Below are 22,754 nucleotides of genomic sequence, written 5' to 3' on the forward strand. Positions count from 1 at the left end.
ACTGAGGTCTCTGTGAGGCTGCTACTTCTCTACTTCAAAGTCATGGTGTGGTAACAGAAGTCCATTGCCAAGTGGCAGATGTTCAATGGCCAATGATGAAGGTCAGAAAAGAACAGACACAACGACCAGCTTGTGTAGCAATCTCTGAATTTTTATTCAAGCTTCCTTAGGTGAAGTACAGATCCACAAGTGCCTATACATTAAATAAACCATGCTTTGTTCACTTTGGTCATAAGATCAGTGCTCTTGAAGAGAGAAGACTGACATGAAAAGGCCCATTGCTTGAAGCGACACATGCGTTGCTGCAGTCATCAGAGTGCTGCAGCCTGGCGTATGCATGGACTGAACAGGCATGCCAGCAAAACTGCATCTGGGGCTTGAAAGAGCCGTAGGCAGCCAGCTCCTGCCATCAGTGAAGCCGCATCCCTCCCTGGTTGCAAAGGGAGCAGGATGTCCGGTGTGGAGGACAAGGACTGGCAAACCACTACACATCCGAACAGGCACATGGCAGCGAGACACTGCATACAGCAGCCACGGCGAATTAATTAATTATTCCTGACCACAACCATTCACAGCCAGGGAGACAGAGTGCCTCTCAGCAGCCACGCTTCTAAACATTACCAGCAAACAAAATGGGAAAAGGCCGTCATGTTTAGCTGAAAACAGCTGGTGTCCGAATGACTATTTTACATCGAGTGCACTAAATAATGAAATAAAACCTCCGTTGAGCTCAAGAGCATGGTTAGTGCGAAGGAAGGGCAGGCCGTTCTGATCTTTTACACTGATAACCGTGTCATGACAATTAACACTGCTCTGCCCCTGCTCTGTCCCTCCTCTGCTGCCCAGCTCTCTTCACATCTCAAAGGTATGACTGGTGCAGCTGGCCCAGGGAAGCCATCTTTACCCTGCATGTCTTCTTCAGAAACAAAAGGTGCAAAATATCGCTCAGCAAGGGTTTCCTCCAATACTCCTTTCATTTATTTCTTTTGTGCTTTCTGTCTTCAGCCTTCCTTAGAAATGTAATTCCTATTTCTGTCACAGCATCACCCTTCAGCCTGTCCTGGAGGAAGGTAACTTCTGCTGCTAAGTGAACCTAGAAAGAATCAGGTCGTATCAGTTAAGCAAAGAAATGTCCAGTTTTCCCCAGTATAACAAGCTTTTTCTCCCTCTCTTACCACAAGGGGACCCCCTTTCTCAGGTTTCATAAGAAACAGATTTCTAGATTGTTTTAAAATATCTTTCCCAACAAAGTTCACAAAAAAGGAAGTTTATGTACACTGCAATTTGTGTAATACATTACCCTTCATTCCAGTGCTTTGTTTTCTTCTAAGAACCTAAACTGTGTGCTTGATGATTCTGTGATCACAAAATTTCCTGGTCAGGTGCTAACACTTATGATGTAATAATAATTAGTCTTATATTAGATACTATAATTCTGAGACTGATGTACATACATAATACTTGTACAGCTTTTGCTTTCTTGAAACATAAAATATATGATGAATTGGATACTGAGAGAAACATAAAGCAGCCCAAAAGTTATCTTCCAGAAAATACCACAGATGCTGTACAACTCAGTGACTTTCAAATTGTGCCCTTTGTTTATTCCTTTGCAAAAGTCTTAAATTTATAAACAAAATCTGGAATCCCATGTGATACACTTCCGATGCTTTGGTTTTAACATTATACTCATCCACGTTTTGTTCTGCCTTTCAGCAGGAGCTGCGGTAACCTGAGAATATTATTTATCTTCACGTATTTGGAAAGAATCAGGATGGCTCTTACTGGTTACACCTATGCAGGAAAGTAAGACAGGCTCAAGGAGCCACGGGGGAGTCCAGCATGCCCCCCTGGCTCTCCACATTCCGTGCTGGATGGCTGCCCGTCCCGCCTGGCTTTTGCACCTGAGTGAGCCACCGAAGAGCCAAGCAGGGACAGCATGGAGGTGAACCAACCTCTGTGCTTCGCTACCTCAGGATCCAGGAGCAGTGTGGCCCTCTTTGTATTTATAGACATTTAGTCTGAGAGACAGATTCAACATCACTTAATTTCCTTCATTTATCTGAGCAAGTGGGTTTGCTTTCCTCTGCGTATTAACAAAGAATGGAGACAACAGACGTGCACTTCCTTACCATTTCCAAGGCACCTCGAATCACCCCGCAGAGGAGGTTACAGTAGCAAAGTGATGCTCGTTCTGCTGGCAGCTCCTCCACAAAGTCCACTAGCGGGTTTTTGTCCAGGATTAAGGAGAATTCATTTCCTGCGGCACTACTGCAGCTCACCCTAGGGGTGACCCCAAGGTACATCTTGAAAGCAACCTGCAAAAGGATGAAACTCTGCTCCTTGAATCTGTCGTGTGCAAACCAGAGGGGAAACTTTAGGATGCAACATCCTGTAGGCCAGATTTACCCCAGGAAAGTAGGGGGAAGGGCCAGACAGGCTGGAAATCAAACTAGATTTGTCTCTTCGGTGATCAGTTTGAGCCAGAGATGCAAATCTGAAGCTATGTGATAGTCCAGGGAAGTAGAGCAGAAGGCTGCTTATTTTGTCTTTGATGTTCCTACATTCACAACCCCCATACAAAGTGGTTTTACTGTTATCACCCATCTGCTTTCAGTCAAGTCGCACTCCCCTGGGACCATTAACGTCCATATTAGGTCCTTCACTACATTGCTGGCAACTTTGATAATCACAGCTCAAGAACTCCTGCAACTGGTGAGTGTGTGTTTTCACTCCATCTGCAGTCACAAAAAAACAACCACCCACCAAGACGACGACTGCCAAGACTGCAAACTTACTTGATTATACAGAGCATTGCTTGCTTTCCTTCCCCTACTGATGAACGTTACAGTAAATGTGCAACATCTGCTCTGCTAATGGAGGGGTCCCCTGTGAGCGTGTTTCTCCAGACAGTGACATCACAGCATTATCTAGACAGCGCATACGCAGGCAGGCTAGCGGCAGGCTGTTCTTCCTCCGGAGAGCTCGCCCCTGCTACACCACTACAGACTGCACGACCAAAGATAAAAGTGTCTTGATTTTTACCTCTTTAGTGAGCACCAAACATGGATGGTTTCCAAACAATCCTGAAATTCTTTATGAACCGGAAGACCGCTATAGGTTACAGTTTTATGGCGCTGCTGACAATGGGAGGTGAACGCGTGTTTTCTCTTGTTGCTTTCAGATGCCCCTGCAGCAATGAAAACTTCAGGTACGGTTTGGTATTTCTCTTCTCCCCAGCTTTTGTTTTGCTAGTTATTGGATATTTTTTGAACAGCAAGACCTGGAAACTCTTTACAGGCTGTTGGGTGAATCCCAGAAAAATATTCCCCAGAGGGAATATCTGCCATTTCTTTTACATCTTTGGACAAATCACTTTAAATGCTCTGGTAGCCCCAGTGATGTGGCTTTCTGTGGCTTTGCTCAACGGGACTTTTTACGAATGTGCCATGAGTGGCTTGAAAAATCCTGCCTACTTACATGCAGTTTGCCACAGCAAATCTGCAAAGTGCTTTGAAGAGCTACACAAGGTAGCCTGTGACAAAAGCTCCATGCCCTTTTCAGAGAGTGACGAACTGAAACGAACTCTTCAAGCACAGTCCCAGGTAAGAAAAATAAATAAAGAGCATTATGCAGTTTGTACTGCTGCTGTGATTGACCTGTGGGAGATCCCGATGTCAGATGCTAAGACAAAACCGTTGGTTTCATCTAAACAAAGTTTTGGCATGATGCAGCCTTGGGCAATACAATCAATCCATCTTTTAGTTCAGTTTGAGCTATGCCATACGTCCTGGGGGCCCCACTGACAGAAGAATCAAAAAGACCAGATAACTTAAAGCTTTCTTCCTGAATGAAGATTGCTCTAAAGAGAAAAACTACTGGATTGTTTAGGAGGCTGAATTAACAGATGTCACCCTATTAAAGGGGTCTGTCCTATTAAAAAATCCATACCACACTCTCCTATTTTATACCATCATGAAAACTATAATGAAATTTTAGGTCACTAACATTAGAAAAATGCTGGAAAGTAAGATTTGTGACTGCTTATACAATATGTTTCTGTTTGTGTTCTTCATGTTCATGATGCCAGATGAGAGCATGTTTTTGTCCTGCTTGGAGGAGGGAAGAAACCCTAAAATAAAACAAGCAGAACATGCAAAACTGAGATTGTATTACATTTTACTATATTCGTGTGATACAGTTCTGCTCACTGCCTTGTAACATAAATAAATTCAGAGACAAATAATCAAAACAAAGGGGGGAAGAAAGCTAAAGAAAATGATGGAAAGAAGATTGTCAGCAGGAAGGAAAAACACTCTGTGGAGCCAGCAAGTTTTTGTCAGACAATTGTATCCATCTGGAACCATTTCCTCCCCCAAAAGCTGGTTTTATTTTCAAATCCTCATGCAAACAGGACTGGAATGCAGACAAAGCCTGCACTGCAGACAAAGCAATTTATTTGAGAGTTTTAGATGGAAATAACAAATAGTGCTTAAGACTTTAAGTTGTATGTATGGGAAACAGTGAAGGACCAGTGACTCAGTTTATAGCATGAGAATACATGGGTTCATTCTCCAAGCTGCAAGAAAAGTGAAAAGCTGCTAAAAAGAGCAGTTTCTCTTCCTTCATAGAAAAGAGAAGCAGTTTAATTTCTTTCATAGAAATCATCAGTCCATACAAAGTGACTGGAAAAATAAAAGGAAGTGAAGCTCTTCTTCCATACCAGTCCCTAAGAATAATTGTTTGTCAAGCTTTTCTGTTTCACATATTTCACTGAGGAAACTTTCTTTATTCGCTCATCTAGACACAGAATTTTACCAGCAGTTATTTTTTTAACGTCAGTGCAAGAGTTCACATGAGAAAGGTTGCAGCTCTCCATATCATCACCATTAAAGCATAGGAAATCAGTTCTGGTTCATATGGGTCTCTCAGACCGAGATTTGTTCTACACTGGAATTTGTTCCAGTGTTTGAAAATAAGTGGGGTTTTTTGCAAATGTTACACATTGCAGTAGAGTAGGTGGGTAAAACTATTAGCTAGGCCAGTGGCACAAGGCATGAAAAAATTGTGTTCACACGTCTGCTCTCCTTAGAGGAGAACATCCCACAATAACAATTTCAAGCACATTTTCCACCCTCGGCCCTTGCTCTGATCCTAGAAGTAGTTCTTTCTTCTAAAATGCTCTTAACAGAATTTTGTCAAACACTGAAGTTACTACAAAAAAAGTTGAGTGATGCTGGAAAAGCATATTTCATGAAAAAAAAAAGTTCTCTGAAAATACAGCATCTAGTTCTAATCAGTGTGTAGATGAATTGGGCTCTATTCCAGTACCAACACAGACCTGCCAATGCACAGGCTATTTCTTCTTTCTCATGACATCTCCTCCCAGCATTCTCACAGGATTGGGCAAGAAGGTCATTTTAAACCAGTTTTGGCATAAAAATGATTTTCCATTACAAAGGGCTTATTCATTGAAGTCCAAAAAAGTTCACAAGAATAGTGTAGATTTCAGTAAGTCTCCTGGTAAAAGAATTGGGAAATGCTTTTTAAGACCAGCTTTTATATTCCTATTAGCTAATTAATGCATTTGTTGGGTTTGTTGGGTTTTTTTTTTAATTAAAAAGAAGTCTGAAAACACCACACCTAAAAATGGTCACAGTTTAAAAGGTTGATTATCTGGGACAAAAGTTACTTAACCTTTTCGGTTTTGTAGTTCATCACAATTCAGAATCATGTCTTAATCCTAATTCTTGCTGGGTAATTTTATTTAACACTTTCAGGAGATAGAAAACAATTTACCATCTAGTGATTGTGGTATTTTATTCTCCCTACACACTTTTCCCTTTGTGTGAAAGAATTCAGTGAGCAATTCCAATATACTACATGCCAGACTGTTACAGTTTTGCAATAAACTCTCATCAATATCCTCTCTAAATTACCCAGACACTACTCCTGCTCTCAGGTCCGCTCTGTTTTCCGTATAGTTCTAGTCAGCCATAGCACTACTTGATTGATCATTTAGACCTCTCCTAGGTTTTTCTTCACACACAGTCTTGTAGTTGAGGTCTGATTCAAGATCATCTGTCCCTGAACCTGCCACTGCCATTGTGCTGGACATGTCTCTTCAGCTGTTGATATCCGAATTCCCTTTGTTATAAAATGGGATGGGGAGGCAGCCAGACTCTAGTATAAGCCAACTTTTCTGGAGCATTTTACCTTCCATTGTAAAAATCAACCCACTTTGGCCTTCCTGAGAAAGAGACATCAAAATGAACGCTATAGAGAAACCTCAATCCTGACGTCTTCTGCTTCCCTTTGGTCTCCATGTGGATGCCCCATTAACACTAATGTCAGGCATCCAATGCAAACTGGGATGAGACACCCACAGTAAGGTCCCAAGAGGAGAGGCAGGCCCTCCGTACAAAGTGTGGTTGCTCTGGCAGACACTTTTGATTTAAATAGCATTTTCACTTGGGCCTTTTTAACCTGAAATTCATTTTTTTTTTTTCCCCAGATTTTAGGCTGGTGTGTGATAGTTACCACAGCTCTTCTCTCGCTGCTAACCACTTGCTGTGCCAGCTGCCAGTCAAAAGTCAGCCACCTCCAGCTGATGTTCTGGAAGGTGTACACAGAGAAGGAGAAGGAGCAACTGGAGCAGATTTTCCAGCTTTATGCCACCAAGCTGAGCGAGCGAAACCTGGAGTGTTTTTTTGAGAACAAAGAACCAGAAGCGATTCCCCTGCCAGCTTTTCAGGCATGGGAAGATGCTTCTCAGCTCTATTCTTTCAGCAGTAGCAAACAGCATTATAGCACAATTCACAGGCTAGTTGAAGAAGGCCAGAAAGAAATCCATGAGGAAAGAGAGACAATGCTGGACTTTGTAGACAGAAGGGAAATACCGTAGATCAAAGATATTTTCAGCTTTTTTATATCTTGCTAATACAGCATACTTCTAGCTGGTTTCATCTCTATATTTTTTCACAGTGGCCTCTCTCTTCTTCATCACGTTCCTTACCAGTTACAAACCTGCTCCCAAAGGATGGAATAAAATTATTTCCCTACATCAGTGAAAAGGCTGCAGTCCTCCATGGCACCTAGGGTTCATGCTCTGCTAATGTCACTGGCTCCGGATCAAGAGCTGACAGCAAAAGGAGATGAATAATGACTTCTGCAGGAGGGTTTTAACAATATACTATGTAAAACGCGCTATAGTACGCTCACCCTATGTAAATCAAGAGACTATCATAAAGTAACACCATTTAAAAGGTGTGAATATAATAATAGAAATGTGTGTGGCTTTCTGATAGCCCACATGAAGTAAAATTTTTGCTTCCAGGTAATTTCCAGGTTCGGCATTGTTTTGAGGCACCAGTGGTCACTCAAGGCATCTCAGTGTCTTTGGGCTCCTGTTGTACCTAGAATGCCACCGATGGTCACATTGATCTGTCCTGGTCTTCCAATCTCTGAGACATCTGCTGGGGACATGGGGCAGTGACCTCCACTAACAGTGAAGTGCCAGGCAATTTTTTAGACAAATCTTACAGCCAAAGTGTAGGGTACCAAGAACGTGAAATTACCAAACGGTTCAGCATTTTTGTGTTTTTGTTAAAAAATAACATATTCTTTTGAAACATAAGCAGTTCTTGCTAATGCTTTGTTACAAATGTGAAAATGCATCACTGGTATTTTGCCTCTGTACAGTACTTGGTATTATCTTCTCCCACTGAGAATTTCTCTTTGTACAGGTATAAAGCTCCTATTTTGAGTGGGTTTCAGGCACTGGGTGCAGCCTGTAGAGTTATGTAATATTGTTTGTACTGGGCCTGCAGCCAGTGTACGGCAGAGGGCCTGGAACGGAATTCCACATTTTAAGACAAAAAAATATTTTTGCAGCAGGACGATTTTCATTTTTCTGAATATCTTAAGAAATTTACTGTCTGGAGCAAGGGGAACAGGCAGGCAATGCAGGTGAGGCGACTGCATGATCAGTGCTTCTGACAAATGCATTTCACCCCAGAGACCTACACTTTACCTCAACCACTTGGAATTCACCACGTGGCTCTCACACGGGGTGTCCAGAGTCTTTGCAAATACTGTATGAAAGGACAACAAAGTTTCTGCCAAGTTTCTTTCCCTGGGGTGACTGGGCAGGCTTTTATGCAGCATTTTACTGCCAGTCTCCCTGAGTCTGCAAAGAATTTTTGCTCTGCTCAAGTCAGGCTCTTATCAACAAACCAGGGTACGCTACCCAACTTTCTCATACTCACGGTGTTTCTTCAGCAGAAAAAAAAAAGCCTCTATCTGCATTTACAGACCATTACTCTTTTAAAAAATAAAATCCAAGAGCCAATTCCACTGTCTGCTTAGAATTTTCTTTGTGTGTTTTGAAGAACTTGTGGTCTTTGAGCAAATGTTTTAAAGTTTTTTATTGCAGCTGACTCACTTTGCAGCAGACTTAGAACATGTTATATGCCTAAATGTATCTGCTGCAGCTGAAAGCACAGAGGCAGCACCACCAAAATGAAAATCACAACAGCAGGCACGTCTGACACCATGTCTGGTGCATATGCATTTTTCTCCCTGGGCTCCTCTCCTGGTATAGCAACTATCTAATTCCAGGATACATGTCCCTTCCCATTTGTCTGCTTTCTCTTTCTTTATGAGAGATGCCCCAACATCTACTGCCCAGCCCCATTCTCACCTCCACCCTACATGCAAGGGGAGAGGAGACACCACCTAACAGGATGTCCTCACTACCTAGGACAAACTTCCCTTCTCAAAGCCATCTTTCCACCTCCTTCCTCACTAGTACCACAGAAAATGAAAGCAAGTGGGGATGTAAAGGGGATGACACTAAGTAGGTTAAGGAGCTCATCAAGGAACATGGGAAACAAGTGAGCTGATGGAAGGATGAGGTCTTCACTGTGATATGAGAGCTGGGACACAGAGGCAAAAGCATAGTTGGCAGAGGGAAAGATAGGAGGATAGGGAGATCCCACTTTGGGCTTTTGGCAGCCTCTTCTTCCTCAGGAGAAAGCTCAAGCAAAGCTCTGCACCTGAGTAGCCAGAACCATCTGAAACAGTAGTGTTTCCCAGCCTGGAAAAAAAAAAGCAACAAAAAGCAAGGTGCATTCTCCTCTCGTCAACCTTACCCTGCTTCATGCTCACAGGTAACTCATGTTGAGAGTGTCTCCACCTCCAAAAGCAGCTGCTGAATGTTTAGAGCTGCAAACCTGTGCCTGGTAGGAGCCTAAGTTTCTCACCAGCCCTTGTTCCCAGGGCTGTGTTACTCTGTGTCGTCTTACCAAAACACCTGTGACAATGCAATTGCCATGTGGATGCTGCAGTACTTCTATAAAAACAGACAAAAATAAAAGCCAGTTTGACCCTATGTTTTCAACAGGAATGTGGTTTTGACAAATTTAACCCTGTCACTCATGCATCTATCACAAAAGCTGTTTTGTATCAACATTCTCCCTGAATTAAAGTTCAGTAGCTACCATGGCAGCTCAGAAACAGGCGAAGACTATTGTCAACAGTACCCAAAACAAACTGGAAAAAAAATTCCAAACAGCAGAATCAACATTGTCTCTTGGAAATATTTTGCATTAACTTTGATGTCCATCAAAATATGAGTGCACAAATAAACAGGAAACTTCTGCTCAGCTACCTGTGCTTTGTCCTTCAGTTTACTATTTCTTCTCCTCTGTGAGAACCCAATTTTCTCATTTAAATTCTCTTAACTCTTCTTCTGCTACTGCTTCATCAAATTTAAAGTCTTTGTTACAAGAACAAAAACTAGTTAACTGTGCTAGGCCCTCATATGCTTTCAATTTAGTTTCAGCTGTACTTTGCATTATGGTATGACAAATCTGTCCAAATTCTATTGTTAAAATTTCCTCTATAAAAGAGAACTTGCATGGAAACTATGCAAAACCAGCAGCTGGTTTGCAATGGAGGACCAAATTAAGGCAAAATAGCAAAGCTCTAAAGTGAAAATTGTAAAAATGTCTCAGCAGAATAAATAATTTAAGTACATAGATAAGTAATTCAATGAATAGATATGAACATTTTTTTTAAAAGCAGGCTATGACTGGACAAAAATTCCTTTAAAACTACCATATACAACTTCCCAGAGGGTAGAATACAGGTCTTTTCAATCTTTCTTTGAGACTCCAAGACAGGGAAGTAAAACGCATGAGTAGTTTTGAAAATTGCATCCATAAATCTGTTTCATTTCTATCTGTATGAAATGGAAGAAAAAAGAATATCCATTTAGATATGTACATAGGCTCATCATCAAAATAACACCCATATAAAGCAAAATCTCTCTTTTGAAAATGTTACCTGCAACTCCTATGGGATTATACATTGCCTAATGTCAAACAAGAAATCTATGCAGTCAGAATTAAAAACGTACCACTGCTCTTTTTCAAAGTCTCAACCAGCATCTCATCTTTCTCAAGCAGTGAGAATAAAATTCATTAACATTTTGATGGTGCTCAAATACAGTCTAGAATTACTGAAATATTTAGAAGGCCACTAACTTATCAGTCCCTTTATATACTACTGGGGACTTTTCACTACAAAATATTGTATGCATAAGTAATATTGTAAAGTAAGTGATAATACAGACTGTTAAAAAAATTGAAACCATAATTTCAGATGACATAATAACAAGATTAATGAAGGACCAGATTTAATCTGCTTAGAAGAGGAAAGGCAGCCACAGTAACATTTTTGCTAGCATATTTTTCATTCTTAGTACTTTTCCACAGTCAGTGTTTGGGAAGAGCAAGATGCTTTAAAGATCTTGCCATCTGTTGCTGATTCCATGTAGTCACAAACTTCTCTTTACTTTTTACAGTGGAGCACTTAATTTTTTAGTTTACTGTCTACCACTTCACACAGTAACCTGCTGTATGCATTTCCCTCTCACCGCTGAGATCTGAAAAGCATTTACCAGTTTCGTAAATTCTGCCAGCTTCTGTCACACTTCAAAACTGGCCATATGTCACTATATAGGGACCTTGTGTGGCAGGACCTACCATGGGAAGGTGAATCACATCTCTCGACCTACAACTCTGGGCTTGGGGGTGACATGGTTGGATTACCCCAGCCCTGGTAGTACCCAAGGGCCTCTCTACAAGCAGTTGCAGAGACATAACGTTTGCTGCATTCCTGGAGTACTGAGCTTCCACAATAAAGCCCATCTCTCCAGCCACTGCTTTTAAGCATGGGATGTATCCTTAGGCACAGCACTGTATTAACACAGCTACGGAGCTTACGAGCTTGCTGTAGAACAGGGGGCACGGCACGGCTGCTGCCACCTGCCTTAGGTGCACTTTTCTTTTAGTATTAATTTCTTAATAAGGCAAGCTGTCCAAAACTCCTTGTTTTATGTTTTTTTCCTTTGCTTCATCTCTTTCCATTTCCACAGGGAATGCCCACAGCCTGATCTTACAGACACGCACACAGACACTTCCCAGGGCACGGCGACATTGAGCTGTAGCAGGTAACAGTGTTCTAGAATTAGATCTAAAACCAGACACTGTTTATTTTTTGCATCACTTTCAATCAGATCAATGATGCTAGAGGTCTTGTGAGGAGGAATTGAAGGAAAAATTTGATTTTTTTAGGATTATAGAGCAAAATTATCACCCTCATTTCAAAAGTAATCCTCAGTTAGATCCAAATTCTGAATCCAGTCTTGGACATTACTTCTTCAGCTGAGCTTTGTTCTTAATACCATTCCTCAGTTGGTTTCCATTTTCTTATCCCCATTTGCCACTGAGCAGAAAACCTACTTTTAAATGGCCTGGTTTATCTTTTTTTTATTCTACCCCAACTGTAACCACGCAAAGTCACAGCACCAACATGCGAAGTCAGTGAGCACCATGGGAACTCAGCTTAAAAGGACTCACTTTGGCTCATCATCAAAACTTATTGGCCTTTCTCCAGACCAGTATAAGCTAGCAGTAAATCCCAGGCTTTGCGGTCTGAACCAGTGGTTGAAGTTTTAAGCCCTCAGTCACTGCCTTAGGTGCACCTTTCTTTTAGTATTTATTTCTTAATAAGGCAAGCTGTCCAAAACTCCTCATTTTATGTTTTTTTTTCCTTTGCTTCATCTCTTTCCATTTCCACAGGGAACGCCCACAGCCTGATCTTACAGATTTCTCCTTTGCTTTCCAAAGGACTGCAGGATAACAGCTACGTTTACAGGACGTTGGGCTTTACCTACTTGAACTGCTTAACTGCCTTAATTACTTTTACTTTGAACTGGTTTTACTCCTCACACTCATCCTCAAACAGATTTCTACCTTAGAAGAATTAATGCAGTTATGTGTTTAAGCACTTTCTCCTGGCTGAGAACACTACTGTTGAAGAGTTAAAGAGATCATGTAAACAGCTGTGTGATTCTGAACTGACAACTCTAACAGCATATTTGCAGTTACTCGCTGGGTCATTTTACGTATGTTTTGTTGGTATGTGCCTCAGACAAATGTGCTTGAAGAGTATATAAAAATGTTTTGCCAAAGAAATGTGAAAAAGCTTTCCGTATCACTTTTGGCCTCAGAAAGGTTATATTTCTACTACAGAGCTCCTCTTTTAGTTTGCTACAAACAGTCTTTTCAAGAGACTGTGTGCTTTAAAGTTTGAGTTTCTTTTGAAGTACAACCTGCAGAGAAATAGTGTCTTTTTCCTTACTTTGATGGTCAATTTCTCACTGTATTTTGTTGTTGAATCTCTGTACTTAAGAATGATGGCTCAACTGTATTAAAGCACTTGTAAATAAGGGAACTATGAGGAACAAGACCCTGAAAACCAGATATCTGGCATGTATGTGAAAATTCAGAGAAAATAAAGTACAAATACCACCTAGAGAAGAATGCAAAAGTGAACAAAAATGTGATTTTGCAGCCTAGTGTCATCCCTTTAATGAGACAGTGTATTATAATAGTGATTGAAATGCTGCTTGTCTCATGGTTTTCATTCCACTGCCCTCACTATCTCTAATGGATCCTCTACCCCGGCTCAGCTCCTCCAAAGGAGGAGCTTTGTTATACACCATCCTTATTTGAGACTCCAAACTTCAGTAAGAAATTTAGTTTCCACTCCTTTATGAGCTAATGGGATCTGGCTGGCTTTTGGTAACGTCACCTGCTTCTGCTTTAAACTTTGGCAGACCATGGTGTATGTTTGTGTTGCGCACGTGTGCACTCTATAGCCCTACCAGCAACAGCAAATGCAAAGAGGTCCTTTATCTATTTCTGTGACAGCCATCAGTTCCTCTATGACAAGCATTTTGGAATGATAGCATAACTTCTGTCCCTCCATTTCATTCAGATGTAACGTAGGTATTTCTGACATGGTTAATGTCAGCAGGATCACACATCACCTGATAACATCCACGTACACGCTGAACTAAGATAATCCTGTAAAACCAGCATATACTGGTGCCTTAGTTCACGGTATAGAGACCCTGCTGTTTCCTAGTTCCGCAGTCTGCAGTTAAGCATAATGCTCACATTTAGCTGATGCTGCTGGTAATTCTCAAGCAACCAAAATTATGCCAGGCATATTTTTGTCTCCTAAAATGAGCCAATGGAAATGAATCTCAGTCAACTAACTGATGCCCTGCTCTGTCCTCTTCAATAACTACCTAGCAAACTGTTAAAAAGTGTGGTTAATTTTTGCCGTTGGGAAAGGCCAGGCATATCTTCACTTGCAACACTTCATAGCTGAAAATCATAAAGGATAAAAGGGATCAGTCACCATGACCTGATCAGGTATTAGTCTGAGCTAACTCAATATCTATGAACTACCACCTCAGATTACCACCCAGACTAAAGAGGCTGGACTTCCTACGTATTTCTCTTTGAGCTTCCCCAGGAAATCTGATTTGCCCATGGGGGCAAAAATACATCTTTAGATCCCCATGTATCGCCACTAAATTTCCTCCTAGATCTTTCTTGTCTGACAGTAGTGAGAAAGACTACCCAATAAAAGAGAAAATTCCACCAAAGGCAGCGAAATTACCCACTCTGATTTTATCTTTTTGATTTCATTGTTAGATTTGAGGGTAGTGAGGAAAACGTTCCTGTCATTTTCCTTTCTTACAGTTCTTCTCTGCTACCACTGAGTCTTCCTTTTGCAGAAAAACCTGCAGCTTATTCCTAATATTACCATTTTAAGGTTAAAAAATATCTAAGATAATTATGGAGATGCTGAGGAGAATCACATGGCAGGAGTAAGAAATCAAAGCTTAAGATCTATATGAGATGGTTAAGGCTTATGCTCTTAGAAGAAGAAAAGAAGTGAGGGAATAGAGGAATTGTATTTTGTTAAAACTAGATCGTTTTTTGTTGTTTGCTGCGTGCTCTGGTAAGAGTAGAAGAAATCAGCTGAAGCTGCAGCAAACAAAAATAAACTTTTTAATTCTTCTAATAGAAAAATACCTCAGAGGCTACGAGGAACAGAATTTTAGTTTCAGCTTAGCAACTGAATTTAAGGTCACTTTAGGTCAGGCTGGCAGCCTCTCACAGGTGGTATCCCATTTTCTGTCCTCTGTCCTCAGCTTAGGTATAAACTAATAACCATGTGAAACAATTCTGTGGTTCTGATGACCCTTTGTGGTAAACTTACCCCTGGGGGTTTACCAAGATTATCTGCAAAATTCTTATCTCACTAAACATCACATTTTTTGTGTTCATTTGAATGTTGTTTTTTTTCCAGCCTGATGTAGCACTATGCTACAGAGGTAGAAACTGATGCCTCCTCTCAAGGTCAACCTCTGTGAGCTACTAGTTGATATGAAGTTGTAGATAAGGAAAAGGCTGTATTTCACCCAGTGGAAGCATGGGAGTGTGGAGATGAGTGTTTGTTGACAAGAGAATCATGATGTAGCAGAAAATGTAGATAACTCTTCTGGAGCAAACTGATAGAGGAGGAGGGAAAAGCTAAGACCACTGAAGCCGATGAGGCTCTAGAGAATGTAAATCTTATTTACCTGTGCAATCATGTCTGCAGTTTCAGAATAACTGCGGCACTTTTTCACAGCTGAACGAGCTAAAAAATCATCAATCAGCCTTACACCAATGCCGTATCCCCTAAGGAGAAAAGAAAGAAAGTTAACATTCAAAATGGGGCACTTCTTTCCACCTGCCATCTCCCTTATCTGTCTCCTGTGCTTTCTCAGCAAAACAGCTGCATGTTCCTCAATGAATCCTTTGAGGACAACAGATTTTGCTGGTCCAGATTCCTTTTTCTACCACATTTTGCAGCACAGTGGGATTGTTGTTGAGGTAGTCATTTAAGGAATCATACTCCTTTAAGCACAATACTCCTGGAAAGGATGATATGAATGTTGTTTATGTACACATTGTCTATACATACATTTATATTTACATATATGAATAAATATTAAAAGTTAGCTATATAATATATAAATAATATACAAATAACACACCTGATTAATACTGCTCTGTCACTAAAAATAGGATAGGATAACATAGCACAGGATTTTATCCATTCCTCTGTGATCCTCAGAGTTCATCTCACCTTGCCTCTGTCAAAGAGAACAAAGCAACTGCCCCTTCAAGTCACAGCATTCACCTATGGGCTGGTAGGGAGTTCAGCACATCCTGGGCACCCTCACTGCAGCATTCAGGTGCCAGGAAAACCCATAGGATCACACCTGATCTCTTTCACTTTATCTTCTTACCTCTTCACCTCTTTTTTTCCTTCTCCTCCACAATTCCCTCTTTGTCTTTTTTCTGACATAGCCTCTCCCTTCATCTACTAGTTGCAGAAAGAATCCAAAATTTGCTAGTTAATATACAGTTTCAGTACAACACCACCTTCCTTTTGTATTTAAAACACTACAATTTCAGAGAAATTAAATAAAAAAGGATGGAAGTTAATAGAATTTTTTAATAAAACAAATATTCGTTCCTAGCTCTCGCACATTAATAAAGGTTAGTAACTACGTAGTGTGCAAAACAGCTATGCCTCCAAGCATTTTTTGAAGAAGAGATTGACACAAATGTTATGAAAGGATGTCAAGTCAACTCAGAAATGTTTTTGAGGAATTTTTTGTTTCCGTTTATGTGGATGTTGGCAATCTCTGCCTGTTTATCAGAGGCCCTACACCCTCAGTGAAGCAGCCTGAGCTCAATGGAGTTTCTTACTGATTTTGTACCACATCTTTGACAAGAAGCCAAAAAGTGATCTGATGTCTAATGTGATGACAAGACCAAAAACTGTTTTAGGCAGCATGGAGTTTAAAATTGCAGTATGTCATGCATCAGAAAACATGAAATATTTATTTATTGCCTAAGTGTCAATATCAATAATGTTGGTAAATATGTCATCAGCAGTTAGAAAGGTATTTATTGGTGATGTACATGACTACTTAGATCCTTTTCAACTTTTATGCCTTAGATTTGCAATGTCAAATGAATAATAAATTGACAAGCAGCTATTTGGCAACTGTACAGTGAAAAACACCCTTCTCACTATGGATTATATATGTACATATATAGAGAGAGTGACCTAAGAATACTACTCCCAACTGTCACGGCTCTGCCAATCTATGAGGTTTCTTCCTCAAGCTGAGATGTTTTCATCTTCACACAAGTAAAGACAGCCATATTGCTTTAATGAAACCTGTCATTATTTTATCAAGTCTTTCTCTTTATTGAGAGAAAACCAAAAAGATTTTATAAAAACAGCTATAATAATAAACACGCAAGGAGCAAAATACGTCTCTGCATCTTCTAAAACTAACCTGTAGTAATTTCTGCCTTAGCATCAGAAAATGGTCTGTAACATATAGGTGGACAAATAGCATTATCAATAAAGTTGAATATTTAAAGCAGTACTTACATTCTATCTAAACAGGTGTTGACATCTTCATCTTTTTCATAGTCCTTGCACAGCTGGGCTACCAAAGCCCCATATGTGAGTACAAAAAGTTCTCTGCTCTGCCAGAAAAGGTGGAAATCAAAATGAAGCAAACTAGAATCAAACCTTTTCACACTTTTGAGCTGTTACTGTATTAAAAGCAATAAAAATTAACATTTACGTTAATCAAGAAACTTTTGTCCATGGGTGTGTGATCACTGAAAACCACAATTCAAGTGTGACAGAGTCTGACTTGATCATCACTTGAGCCTCTGTGCAAGGATTTTGCTTGTCAGAAATACCATTTCTTGGGATACAGCTACTTTCACCAGGTACATTCTTGCATCCTGTAATAGCACATATGTATGTTGGATTGATAAATGCTGTCAAATGCCATCCAAGATTAATGACAAGTGTTTAGTTGCAGGAAGAATAATTGAGGCAATGAGCTATTAGTCCTTTTACAATAGGAACAACAGTGTATACACTAAAATTCCAGTTCCTTCACGAAGGTATGGTTGATCTGATTCAGATCACCAGCTGCTTCGCACCCCCCAAAAAAGTACATAAAAAACATTAGCTGAGAGCAATGAAAAAATACTATAATTCAGCACAAGTGTAAAGAATAACAAGCAAAGAAGAAAAGAATCAGTCCCATTGACAATTCCCGTTCTTTATCAGACTTTACAAGTAACTTGAATCACTATCAATACTAGTTCTCCAAATGCCTGGACAATCTCACTGTGACATTATTTCTGCATCTTAACACAGAAGACGTGGTTGGTTTGGCTCCACTGCATGAGCAAGAGGAAGGGCATGGGGGAGGATTACAGCCACCTGTCCAAGAAGCATGGAGAGCTACTGAAGAGCTTAAAGGCGTATCCCTACACAGATCCTGTCACAAGCACTAGTCTGGGATCTTTAGCTGTGCACCAACTGGAGGAAAGTTTTCTTCCCTCCCTGCCCTGCCAGATCCCCTCAATGGCACTGCAGAATTGTCTGTATTTAGCAGGAATAGCAGCTGGCCTTTAAGGGAGAGCCTGGGTTGACTCTAAACTTCTTGGACAAGAATTAATTAAAGGAAGTGCTACAGGCCTGTGGCATGTGGGCAGACTAGAGATGATTTTTGCTTATAGCCTCTGGAAAAATAATAGTGAATACCAATGAAAACGATAGAACAAATCACACAATGAAAGGAAGAACATCTTGGTGGAAAGACCTCTTCCTGGTCCCATTGCATGAAAAGTCTGGAGTTTAATCCATGTTCCCATTTTAACAAGTCACTGTTCAAAGTCTTAAGTAGTATGGAACCATTGTGTAAACTCGCCTTGGTGATAACTCCTGTTTACAATAATACTGCACACTGCCAAATTGTCATTAACAAGTTTTTAACGGAGTAAGTGGATGTCATACAGGTTCTGTATTGTTCTAGTCTCAGAAAAAAGTCTGTGTTGTAAGAAGACAAATACCTTAGAGAAACTTAAGCATACTGTATCAACATAATTGTATTTAGCAGCCACTCTTGCAATCAGTTGGAGCATTTTTCCCATAAACTTATGTGTATTAACTTTAATTATATTATAGTCTTTTTTTTTTTTAAATGGAGATCTCTGTCCCCTTTTCAGAAATTGGCACAACATTGTCCTAAAGCTTTCTGAAACTTCTCCACTGCCCCAACTTCTGTCAAAAATCACCACTAACCATCCAGACAGCCCTTAAAGCTCTAAGTTCCTGAAGAAAGACTTGTGTGGTATTGAACCATACAAATAAAGAACAAAGACATCTTTCTCTCTGTGTTTCATTTAATGACTAGCTAAGCACAGAGGCACATAAACTTACCTGGCATTTTCTATCTCTGACCATAAATCTCTAAGCACTTAGACCTCTGCTTCTGAACAGAACCCAGCCTCAGAAACTTTGTGCCCATCTTTTCTAAGCTTGTTCAGAACCTCACCACTAAGGATAAAGTAAAAAAAATGCAGTTAAGTGCCCAGTGAGACAGTCACTTTTTGTTGTCAGTCTTCTACAGTTGCCTATATTCCCTTTTCCTTACTAGCAACTTTCTCTCTCTTCAGTTTGTTATACATATGTATACATATATACCTGTGTCATAATTATACTTTTAGATGCAAACATATTATCTTCAAGACACAGTACTATTATTTTTTTTTTAAATCACTGTGACCTTATTTCTGCATTATGTCACTTTTTTGTTTTGTATTTGTGGTAAAATATTCCTAAACAGTTAGATTTTCAACCACAGATAAGAGATTCTGAGGAAACTTGCTATTTGAATTTTTTGTATTTCGACACACCACTGCCAGAGAACAAGAAGGAGAATAACTGGTATCTTTAATGGCACAAAATACTGCTTTTTGTGACCATGCAGTTTAAGAAGCCCTCTTGGGAAAGTCTTGCATGCAGCATGTTTAAAACAACTGCTGGACCTTTAGGAGAATATTAACATGAAGTGCAGAAGAAGGAAGTTTTGGTCTATATAACTTCCACTTGGTAGAATTCTGTGCTATGTGATCAATGGTCAAAGCCAACATTCAAAGACAACGGTTACAGTTTTACCATTGTCTCCCCAAGAATCAGATTTCGGCCTTAAAGCCAGATGCTGAGATCTTGTGATGGTACACTCCCTGTGCACAGAAAAAATGCAATATTAGGAGGATGAAGAAGGACACCTGCTCATGCAACATAACCCCCAAAAGAAGACATGGTCTGCTATGCAGGTGGCACACAATGGGCATCAGGTATGCTGCAGTCCCAGATGAACCATCTCTTCCTGTAACTGTTCATGGGGTAGAGATGTGGCCGGTGCAGCTTCTTTTCTTCAAAACAAGAACAAAGTTCTGGCCTCAAGGATTCATGTTGAGTGCAGGACTGTCTGAAAATCATTTCATGTCATAGGCCAGGTAGCTGGAGAGATATGAAGGCTCCTAGAGCAAATCTCAGTATTACTGCTCAAACAGACTGCTGTCACTGCTTAATAGCTGGCAGCCTGTTGGCAGCTTGCAAGGGGGTCCCACTGCAACCATAAATGCTGCCAGCGCCTCTGTTCTCATACTGGCAGACTCATCCCCATCCTTTCAGCACTTTCAGAGTATTCGTAAATTTGACTGTATAAAACACATCAATATAATAATAGCTTATTCTTACTCCATGCATAATTTCATTTGCACATTACAAAAATGTCTTACTATTTTGTGGTTCTCCTGCTTTCTTCCTGGTGGCCGAGACATGTTGTTTGTGTAATGCCTGACGTACTTGATTATCAGTTTATGTCTTGTCTTCCTCAAGCAGCATAGTTTTCTCTCAGTCACTGCATTTCCTCTTTCTCTTCTCTAATGTTTTCTCCTTTATGCTCTTCTGCCTTTTGCATGAGGTGTGTTTGCTGCAATCCGTAATGCTGCTGATGCTCCTCCTATTCTCTACGTGTACTGAACCCTTTGGGAGAAATTTGACTGGCAACAGATCTGTCCCTGTACACAACAAAAATAACTGCTCCATCCATAAGAATGATTTGTAATCAAACACACAGCAGTCAGCCATGGGAAGCCAAACCGGGAAGCCCCAAGAGATTCACAGGTCTTACCGTTTTAGGGACAGCAAATTCATTCTGTTGTTTGTGTCAGGTTTTGGTGTTTGGAGAGTTAACAGAAGCTCCTTCTCTGAAAAATAAAAACACAATTGCAAGATACTGCTGCACAGGGTAATTAAAAATTGATCATCTTCAACTTACGGGAGCTATAGTCTTCTGTCAGCTCTGACTGCGTTAGTCTGGTGAGTTAGCGTCTGCCTAGGCAGGAGCAGTATGGCTTACGAGGTTACTGCCACCATGTTTCTGCAAAGCTAGCAGGACAGATCTAGAGCACCCAGATTCACAGAGGAATAAACTGTGTCCCTGCTACAGCTGCCAGCTTGTGCAAATGGCATTTTCATTAATGAGGTTTCTAGGGAATCTTGTATCATTCGTAACGTATTATAAACCCTACTTGTAATTTATCCCTGCTATGAACATCCAGGAAGGTTCGTCTTACTTTTTCCATCTTCCTCTGATGTAAATTTGGCCTATCCTGTTAGTTTAGATTTGCAAGAAATTTAGACTATGGTCACTAGTTAATTTAGAAATTAATCAGTTAACTCTCTGTCCTTATAGGACTCATCTCCACATATATTCCCACTGAGTCCTCTCAGGAAAGGAAGTAAAAATACCTGGCCTCAAATGAATGCCATACTGTTATTAAATTTCAATTCATTAATAGATCTGGTGCTAGACTAAAATTACAGGTATTAACTACTCCAGATACAAGGAAAGCAGCAGATGTGATTCATCTGGGATAAGAAGGAATAATTTACTTTAAAAAGTGGTAGTTTAAAGTTATGACACAACTCAAAACAAAAAATAAGACATAAAAGGATTTTCAGCTTTTTCTGTGGAAAACATGGTCATCCTAACAGCTTTCATTTTACACAGAATGTGCTGATGTTGACAACTTTACAATATAATAAGCCTCTTCCATTGTTTTCTAGGAACCTTTCTGCCCCTTTAAAATCCAACTCCATTTTATAGGTAAAGCTATTGAAGTTTCTTCCCATATTTAAATTTAAATAAATTATAAAAGCCAGGCATTACAATTCTGTAGACAGTTACTTGCATTTCTAAATCGAATCTGAGGTGGGTGTGTTTCTCAGATTGTCTCCAACTAGTGACAAGCACCAAATATATCTCTCATTGCAAGAGACATCCCATATTCCATAAGAAAGTGTACTACATTGCATTTTAAAAAACATCTTTAGAAGATTATTAGCATAACTTAACTGCAGTGAAACCATCACAAAGCACTTAAGGCTACCCCTAAATGAGCACTATTTTATTTATCCAGTTCTAAATATAAGGATGAATTATTTCAGCCTGCATTATTAATACTACAATCATGAAGGAACACTATGGACCAGACAGTGCAATGCATGGTAAGAACACATCAGCACTGTTTAGAAAATACATAAGTGCACACGTGTATACATGTAAATTCACAGGTATAATATGATGTATTAGGTAGAATGTACTACATTTTGAAAGGTTTGTACATGATTGAGAAAATGGGGATTCAATGGCTCCAGTGAGGGAAACAAGTCAATGGTGGATTGCAGCCACATCTTCAGGAACTGAACAAAACCACCTTCTTAATGTTAACTGTCATCTGACTTGCAACCCTGTGAAAAGAGTAGAAGTTAGCACATACCTGGCACATGTCTTAAATCTTAACATAGACTTCTCAGAAATAATCCAAGGCAATCTGAATAGTGAGGAAGTTAGCATCACCCTCCACCTCCCTTTCTGTCATGCTTGTCAGGAGAGGATTTTAGCCTTCAGCACCAGGAGGGTTGGTCTGGCATACTATTTGAGCATTAGACTACACCAGTATGGAGTAATCGCTGAGGGGCAATTTGGAAATTTACCCTCTAAGAACAGCATTGAAACAGGGTGGAACGTAGCTAGTGTACAATGAGTCTGTTCCATGGCAATTCCCTAGGCAACCCTAGGTGTTGGCAACATCAGGGGAACTTGGTGTGCTGACTCCGGGAGAAATTGCATGGAGGGTGGAGCAGAGTGGAGACATCGCGGCCACGCTCTGTGAACAAAGGAATTTAAAGGTACACAGTGTGTACATTAATAAGCTGCACATGCGATGCCCTGGGTCAGTGACCTGTCAACTTTGATGAAATGCTGTACTTGGAATGAACTTTGCTTATTATAATATCATTATAATACTAAAACGCACACCCCTCTCAAAAGTTACCCACCTCCCAAGGTGCGACCCCTCCTCAATGAGCGTGCG

The 22,754-nt window shown here is 40.2% G+C and overlaps 2 protein-coding genes across 2 annotated transcripts; one reads left to right on the forward strand and one right to left on the reverse strand.

Moving 5' to 3' along the window:
- Window positions 1-973: 973 nt before the first annotated feature.
- Window positions 974-20,153, reverse strand: TRAPPC3L (trafficking protein particle complex subunit 3L; the record flags this gene model as incomplete). The annotated part of the gene is made up of 5 exons (XM_081997426.1): window positions 974-1,093; window positions 2,133-2,318; window positions 15,011-15,110; window positions 16,888-16,985; window positions 20,112-20,153. 5 exons carry the CDS (start codon window positions 20,151-20,153, stop codon window positions 974-976), a joined length of 546 nt encoding a protein of 181 aa, XP_081853552.1.
- CALHM5 (calcium homeostasis modulator family member 5) lies at window positions 3,066-6,904 on the forward strand (the record flags this gene model as incomplete). The annotated part of the gene is made up of 2 exons (XM_081997425.1): window positions 3,066-3,605; window positions 6,515-6,904. 2 exons carry the CDS (start codon window positions 3,066-3,068, stop codon window positions 6,902-6,904), a joined length of 930 nt encoding a protein of 309 aa, XP_081853551.1.
- Window positions 20,154-22,754: the final 2,601 nt, after the last annotated feature.

The sequence above is a fragment of the Phaethon aethereus genome (genome assembly GCF_964289735.1).
Source record: "Phaethon aethereus genome assembly, chromosome: 3".
NCBI lineage: Eukaryota > Metazoa > Chordata > Aves > Phaethontiformes > Phaethontidae > Phaethon > Phaethon aethereus.